This window comes from Morone saxatilis, unplaced genomic scaffold (genome assembly GCF_004916995.1).
Source record: "Morone saxatilis isolate NCDOM2014 unplaced genomic scaffold, NCSU_SB_2.0 Contig16, whole genome shotgun sequence".
Taxonomy (NCBI): Eukaryota; Metazoa; Chordata; class Actinopteri; family Moronidae; genus Morone; species Morone saxatilis.
In genome coordinates, this window is record NW_023339718.1 from 9,882,877 (window position 1) to 9,891,204 (window position 8,328).

General features: G+C 40.6%; 1 protein-coding gene across 2 annotated transcripts in view; it reads left to right on the plus strand.

Annotated features, from left to right (window-relative positions):
- The first annotated feature begins 4,442 nt into the window (after positions 1–4,442).
- Positions 4,443–8,328, plus strand: part of si:ch73-72b7.1 (netrin receptor UNC5C) — a 184,830-nt gene continuing 180,944 nt past the window's right edge. The window contains exon 1 of one of the 2 annotated variants that reach the window (XM_035658423.1): positions 4,443–4,922. In XM_035658423.1, the coding sequence (XP_035514316.1) occupies positions 4,805–4,922 (118 nt within the window). In that variant the 5' untranslated portion in view covers positions 4,443–4,804. The remainder of the gene's footprint in view (positions 4,923–8,328) is intronic. The other variant, XM_035658422.1, reaches the window with a different exon arrangement.

Here is an 8,328-nt window from a genome sequence, read left to right on the forward strand (position 1 = left end):
TCTTGTAGCATACAATAGAGATAGCACAGAAGATGGCACACATGAGGACATGTTAGTTATACCTCCACAGGTAGCAAGATAAAAGAGTAGAAGAGTGACAAAAGACTAATGTTAAGAGACAGGAGGCTGGTAATATGAGCTTGTCGCAAGTTAACTTTCCAAGGAATGGAGTGTCTCTTTCAATATCTTCAATTGGTGAGCGTAAGGCGGCAAGTGATTGGTTCCCCTTTGAAAAAGAATCCTCACAAAAACACCTTCACCACACACAAAGTGTAACTTCCGCTTTGTTTTTTTCTGGAAATATGGAGTATAGCTTTAAACATCAGCCTAACTAACTAATATAATTTGGATTTTTAGTCTTTGCTTGAGCCTGTGCCAATATTTCATTTACTCTAATGACAACAAGTGAACAATGCCCCACCCAGGCCAAATTGGGCTGGATGAAGGATGAAAGTCCACAGTCAATGTTATCACTCACTCTGAAACGTTCATAAGCAACATGCTGGTTGCTCATTGGGAACCCTATGCAAGTTGCTGCTAGGAACATAGCATTGGACTTTTCAAAAAGCATTATCAAATGAAAAAAAAATTATGAAAATAATAAATGATGATGCTCATTTATCTTTTGGATGAGTGCAAATTTCTGTACATTCGATTATATTATATTAGCTAATTAGTCATTCATACATCACACGTTCACGTCCCATGAGTTTTGTTCTAATTTACAACGTTAAGTAAATTTGTCAACTTCACTGTGAGTACAGGACGTCTGTGAGGCTTCATGCACTTACTAGCTGTTGTTGGTGAAGAAATCCAGTGCATCGACAACTGCTTCTAAGACTGCATCTGCTGGTGAGGCTAACTGTTTTCTCCAAAAACAAAAACTAAACACATGGCAGACATATGTACATTGAAGCGGAGCAGACAGATGCTCCAGCAGTGGATGTGTCAAAAAGGTTAAATCGCTCGGCCGAAATTCCACGTTACTGATCGTTGCGTTTTCCCGATTTTTAGTAAACTGAAGGGAGACACAAGAAGTCAATATAGAGATAACACACACTTTCATACAGTTTTTCCTCTCAGACATTCATGATGCTGCGCACACAAAAATGGAAAAAAGTAAAAAGAAATCTTGGGAGAGAAGTTCTAATCCTGGTTAGTCTCTCATCTACCGCTGTGTGAGGTGGTCCCAGAATTATACTTTTTGAACATTTTGAAGCAAATAAGTACTTATAGTACTTTGAAGCTATTTAAGAAAATGTTTTGAAATTTTGGAGTAATACGCTTATTCACTTTCTTCTTGAATTGAAACCACTTTCATGTTTGTAAACTAAATATGAAGCCACAGCCAGCAGCTAGCTATCTTAGCTTAGCATAAAGACTGGGGACAAGGGGGAACAGCTAGTCTGGCTCTGTCCAAAGGTAGCAAAGTCTACCTACCAGGACTTCTATAGTTTGCTCAACATGTTGTATCTCGTTTAATCAGTACAGAAATTCAAAAACACTGTAGCCTGGCTGAACATAACAGTGGTACTGGTCTTCTCATCTAACTCTTGGAAAAGACAGCCCTCAAGGGTATTTCCCAAACTGTGGAACTATTTGAGGACTATCAAAACAAATTTCTACACTAGTATGACATTAATAAAAATGTTGCACACTGATGAGCAACAGAACAAGAATCTTTTTTTTATCTGAAATTATGGCTGTATATAATCTTCTATAATTCTTTTACCCTCTGCATTATCAATGTGGTGACATTCTCTAAAGCCTTCTTCTCCACTGTCTTGTCTCCCCCTCTCATTATCAACGTGTCTTTGATGCTATGGGACACAGACACTGGCTACCAATGGGAAAATATGTTCAACTTTCTACATACTGTATATGTATCTCAGTAATGATGATAAACATGAATAAAATGATGTTGGACTGTCTTTGATGATTCTCACATTCAAAGAAAAAGGGAGATGGATAAAGCGTGACAAAGTCCTCAGGGAGTTTAGTTAAAAGTAGAACTGGTGGGCTTTAGGGCAGACAGGGCAGCATGCAGACACACACACACACACACTGCAATCATTATTCTTTCAGTTTTAAGTGGAGGAGTTATTCAGCATGCCCATTCACAATGGTGGAAATAACAATTCAGACTGTGAAAAGTGAGGAGGAGGAGGAACCAGATTCACATTCAACATTTAAAATAACTGCTTTAATGGCCTGTCTGCTTTTATGTGAATATGAGGCTGTATGCAGAATGTGCAGTGGGCCTTGACCTGCTGAAATTACATTTGAGCTGAGCAAAAGGTTATCATGTTCACAATCTTAGTTTTGCGTCTTAGCTTGCAAACATTTGTTTATTACCACGTCTACCAAGACTGGTAGGAATGTCTTTTTTTTTTTTGCAGGTATTTGATCATGACGTATTGGACAAATTTAAATTTTAACCCGTTGATTGTTTTAGATTAAAGATTAAGGGAAGTTATTTGAGTTTGTTACAGACATGTACCAAATGTAATGCCAATCTATCCAATAGTTATTGATACATATCACTTTGAACCACAGATGTGAACCTTGTGGTTATGCTAAAGGAAAAGTCATGGGATCACCAAAATCAGTAGGATTCATCCTCTGGGGACCATGACTAATGGTACTAATTTCATGGCAATCCATCTAATAGTTGTTGAGATATTACAGTGTAGACCTACGGACTTGCATTGCCAGTCTCCCTTTTTCTCTGAAAAATCCACCAAACACATTGTTAGCAGTTATAATTTATCTTAAAAGAGATCTGGTCAAAAGTAGTTCCAATAAAAATGCTTCAGGAAAGAGTTACTAGAAGTATTTAAGTGGTGTGCATTTAGTTTGACTTAAACTTTTAGGCCTCTGTCTTAGGAAAGAAAAATGATTATAAAAAACACTTCGCCTCAACTGTAATGTAATACACTATTTAAATATTACATTTAAATAATTGGCAGTGTATATATAGTATATACTATGTGTTGTTCTACCACTTGGAACTGTGAAAATCCCATTCCCATTGACTGTTGCTAGTGTAAGTGCTGATCCATATCCAAGTGCGCCATATGTTTCTTGTGTAACTTATTGCTTTCCCATTCCCAATAAAGTGGCAGAATAAAAAGGCTTTTACAGGTCCCTGCGGGTAGCAGCTACTTCCAATGGTAGTCACTGAACTGTGGGGCTGCTGTGGTGACAAATAGCACCAAGCACATATTTTACTATTGCCATTTACAATGCATGATCCAGGCTGTGCTGCTCAAATGACTGTGCAGCAACACTGTTAAGAGTTATGTTAGCCGGAAGAATGTGTGGGTGTGCAGCAAACACACATTCACAAGTGTTTGCTTGTTTTGAGTTTATTATTATATTATTATTCAGGTATTTTAACACACTGGATGTAGATAATTGTAAGTATGACATCTATTCAAACATGAATGTGATGACATAAGTGTCATGTGTCATATGTGAATTGTGGCAGTAAAACAAACCAATGGTCACCATGTTTCGAAAGGATATGGCTATGACATGATTTCTCTTTCTCGGTTGTGGTGGCAGTGAAGGACATCTTGTAAAGTGAACAGTCTTTCAGACACTCACTCTTGACACATTTGTACAAATTGCGGTGTTAATTTGTGTCTGTGTTATATTATTACCTTTTTCCCAGTAACCCACTTTAAGATAATGTACACTGTGATGAAGTGATTAGTGTACAAGGTGAGTGACCTCCAATTTAATTGTCATTATATATACTGTAGGTTACAGCACATAATCATCTAGATGAATCAATTATAGGTGGCAGTGGCTATCATATCATTTATATCATCCTTTACAGTTATATAAGCTTACAACATTTATTTTTATATAAGTATAATTTGTCTGCAATATATAGTTAAACTCTACTGTGGAGATTTACGTTTCTACGCTTCAGTGCATCCTTTTTCAGGTCCAGCGGAGGTGGCCGTCAGGGGGCAGACATCAGTCGGGGAGCTCTCGGAGAAATGTGGCTCCCTGGTTTGTTCCACACCGGCAGCAATTATAGGCGCGCACCCGCTCGGACACGCGCAAACAATAGATAGATGCAATGGATTTAAAAAAAAAAATTACAAAAGGCAAATATAGTACAAGTCACAAACATACCTAAGTTATAGAAATGCACCAGGATTTTTGTTAAAAAGTCAAAGAAAGTCAAAATAAAATGTGTTTCTGGATCTCTAAAAGTCTCTATGAGAAAATATGATGAGGTTATTTTAAGCCTTGAAGGAGTGAAGACACGGAAATCATCTACTTCACTCTAAACATATCAAACACATAAAATAACCATATTCCGATTTGCCAGTAGGAGTCAAGTGTTTCGATGGGATTGTATTCTGTTTTTTTATGTTAAAGTGCGAAAGAGAGGGAAGAGGAGAGCAGAAAGGGAGAGAGTATATGGTAGCCAGAGGGCGGTGGCATTTCTCTCTCTCTGCGTAAACGGAGAGAGTGGAGAAGGAGAGAGCGCACGGAGAGAAAAGCAGAGCTTAGTGGCGAGGAAGCAGACACGAGTGAAGGGACCCCGTGGTTATTTCCACCACCTCTCTCTCTCTCTCTCTCTCTCTCTCTCTCCTCACAGCTTAACCTGCGCCTTCTGAGACGGACTTGGCCATCGGGACTAGAGGCGATACACCTTACCCACCTTTTGGTTTTTGAACTCGTTTGATTAATCAGCAGACCCTGTGGTGGAGGGGGGGTTCTCATTTCCCCCGCCGTGGACCGAGGAGTTTTGTGTGTTTATGTGTTTTACGCGTTGCTTGTAATGGGCAAAAGTGGACAGAGAAGTGGAATAGGACGCGGGGGTTGCGGCTTGGTGAGGATGTGCGCCACGCCGGGGATTCTGGTTCTCCTGGTGCTCGTACACCGAGGAGTCACCCAAGGTAAGGCTGGAGGGAAAAAAAGCGCGTCTTCTTCCCAATGTTTAATACACCTTTAGTTGTTCCAAAGCGATGCCACCTTTCCTTCGCTGCCGAGATGTGTGGCAGCGGCGGCACGTCTGGTAGGAGACGGGGAGGCAGAAGTAGCTCCTGCCGAGGAGGTTTACTTTTTTTTTTGGATGCTATATTCCCATTTAAACCGAGCTGATGCTGATGGGTGGGTGGGTGGTTTGCGGTCAGTGTTTTAAGGTGTAAACCATACAGAGGCTATCTGCGCATTTCCATTCCTGCTCGAAGTGTGCTGCACAAACTGAAAGGCAAAAGTCGCAGCGCACGTTTCCCTACAAGAGACCACTGATGAGCTTATTCAGTTAGGACGACTGGAAAATAATCGGGGAATTAAAGAAAAAGGGCTGATTATTATTAGAGAAAATGTGATTTCAACTCGCTTATTGAGAACCAGATAAATACGCATGTGACAGCAAAAACTCCCGGGGAACACACATTCAGGTTCCTGTGGGCACTCAGTATTGCGGGGATTTTTCGTCAGGACCTGTTTCGGGTCTTCAGGGGTAAATCAACTCCGAGGTTGCAGTTAAATTAAGGTGAAAACTGTGAAGGGCAGGACTTGGGGAGTCCACGCTCAGGCGACTAATGTCTCGTTGCAGAGCACTTCGCAATACAGAGGCGACGCTTCACGGCTTCGATTGGAAAATTGATCAGAAGTCACAAACACTCACAGCCAGCCAGACGCGTAGCGGCAATTATACACATCTCCCAACAAAAACCTGGAGTCCCCAGAAGAATAATGCTGCAAACACCGCCGCTGCACTTGATGAAAATGCCACAATAACTCACCATCACCATCTTTCCTAAGAGAATCCAAAGATCTCACCATATAGGAGTACATCAAATATAAAAATGATGAGGTGTTAGGTATTAGTAACACTATGGAGGAAACCACAGGTCACAGGCTTAATGAAGCACGAATAAGTAGCCTAACATTGACACATATTTTAATTTAATAGCTCAGAGATTCACAGTATAATAGGCTGCTCCTTGGAAATGCTGAATGGAAAGACGGGCAACATCTCTCTCTCTCTCTCTCTTCACTCTCTCTCTCTCTCTCTCACACACTCTCCGTGACCTTCTCGGGGAGAACTTGTACCTTGTTAATGTTCATCCGAAAGTGTCCAACCCTTGTGTTGTTTCACCAAGCTGCTTAATTCACCACATTTCCCTGTATGGCCCGAGTAACCTAGAAAGTTTGACCTTATCATAGGCACTATGGTGGATTTAATCCCCTATTATAGTCTATAAGTATAATATTCTAATATCCTATCCGGACTCTGTGTTGCTGTAATCTTTACCCTCCATTATACAACTTATATTCCACTTGAAAGCCTCTTAAAGGATACAGTAAGTAGCCTAGTCTACTGCACAATGTAGTCAGTAAATTGGTATCGACATTACTGATTGGCCTAGGGTTTTTGTGCTGAATTTGGGCAGTAATTGAACATGATGTTGCTGCCACCTTTCTCTCGTTGCCCTGGGGAACAACATTTCAGCAACACCCACCGATATTCATTATGACCGTACTCTATTGGTTTACTGTTAAATCAATACATTGCAATTTAGGGACACGATTTGAGTAGGCTTTCACCCACCTCTGATAAATTGCACCTTGCCACCAACACGCGGCTCAATTTGACTTTGGTAGAGAATTCTGATAATTGGAAACTTAAACTGTTGGGGCTTTTCAGGTAGATGAAACTCCTGAGCGCTGTTTGTCTCACCCCCCCCCCCCCTTTTTTTTAATATAAAGTTTATATTTCTGTGTTTCTCCTCTTGGGCTTGGCTGTTTTTGTTTCTGTCTGTTATTACTCTGCTCCAAACAACTTGACTCATGTCTCTGAAGTTGGTTCTTTGTGTGTGAGGAGTCACTCCATTAGTTGTTCTATTGAATGGGGCAGAACACACAAACACGCTGACCTAACTGTGGGGGAGTGGGTTGCTTTGTGTACATAGCTGATCCTCTCTGTGCATCAGTGCTGGATTCAATCCCCAGTCCATTCTGGTAGAGATCGTCCTTCAAATCACACATTCTTAGTTTGAGTGCATTTGGTTTTTTTGAATGGGGGAAATAGTTGTTTTAATCAAATCCTTCTGGTGTTCAGTTCTGTTCATGCATCACTGAGTGTCTTATGGCCACCTAAAATGCGGTTTGTTAAGTTTAATAGCTGAGTTTATTTTTAAGGTCATGACTAATGATGTTCAGGATGATGGTGTTTGTGGAAATGACGCTGGCACTTCTGAGGATTCAAATCTAATAATGACGAATGATGAGAACCCTCAACTTTTCAGATGTTTTAAAAAATACATATATTTTGAATACACTCATCCCACACTCGATGAATTCAATCCAAGTTGTTCTACTTTACATCCAGGTCTCTCCTAAGCTTTTAATTATAAACCTTTTTTTAGCACTTACTCGTTTACTCTGGCATCTTTCTCCGAGCTTTGCGGAGCTATAGAAGCCGTCTTACATTATGGAAAAAATCTCTTGCACGGAGACATGCACTTATGGCCCGCGCACCCACACACACACACACACCGACACAACACAATGCGCGGAGAGTGTTAGCTGAGATCCTCTCATGCCAGTTTGAGTGCATGTGTCACCCTTCCAACTAAGCCCCACCCTCGAGCCTCTCGGCCTATTAAAAAGCCATTAGCTAAGCCCCCTTACATTTGATCTGGAATGAATGGGTGTCAAGATCACTCTATAAGGTCTGAAAAGTCCTCTTGTTTATTATGATGACTAAGCAGTGGTATAGCCAGGTTCTACAATTCAGCTGCTATATTGTGTTAGTCTAAAATATTTGGTGTGTGTTTCTCTTTATACGGCCCCTGCAGTCTCAGTCGTTATAGATTCCACAGTTTAGATGCTGGATTCTGGTTACAGATGTTCATATTTCTGTGGTATGTTGTGTTTCAGCTCAGAAGCACTTTTCTTTAAATATAACACACATATTTATTCTAGGATACTTTTCACTTTGTGTAAATATATGCTTTTGAACTAGATGGTTGATTTAAAGCAACACCGTTTGAAATAACTGTGGGTGTATGTTTGTGTTCAAGTTTGTGTGTCTGTGCAGGTGGGTGTAGGTGTATATGTGTGAACCTGGTGGTGCAGAGGTGTAAAGATGTACTGAAAGTGCTCACACGAGACGTTTGTGTTAATGTGTGCGTGTTTTCGTGAACTTGGCAGCTTAGGGATGTTCTCAGAGAAGTCCTGTGAAGTACGTGTGTTTCTGTGCGCACATGTGTGTTTGTGTAAGCCAGAATGTCTATACGTGGGAGATTGTGTGATTTTATACATGTGTGTGTCAACTTGGCATCGCGACGG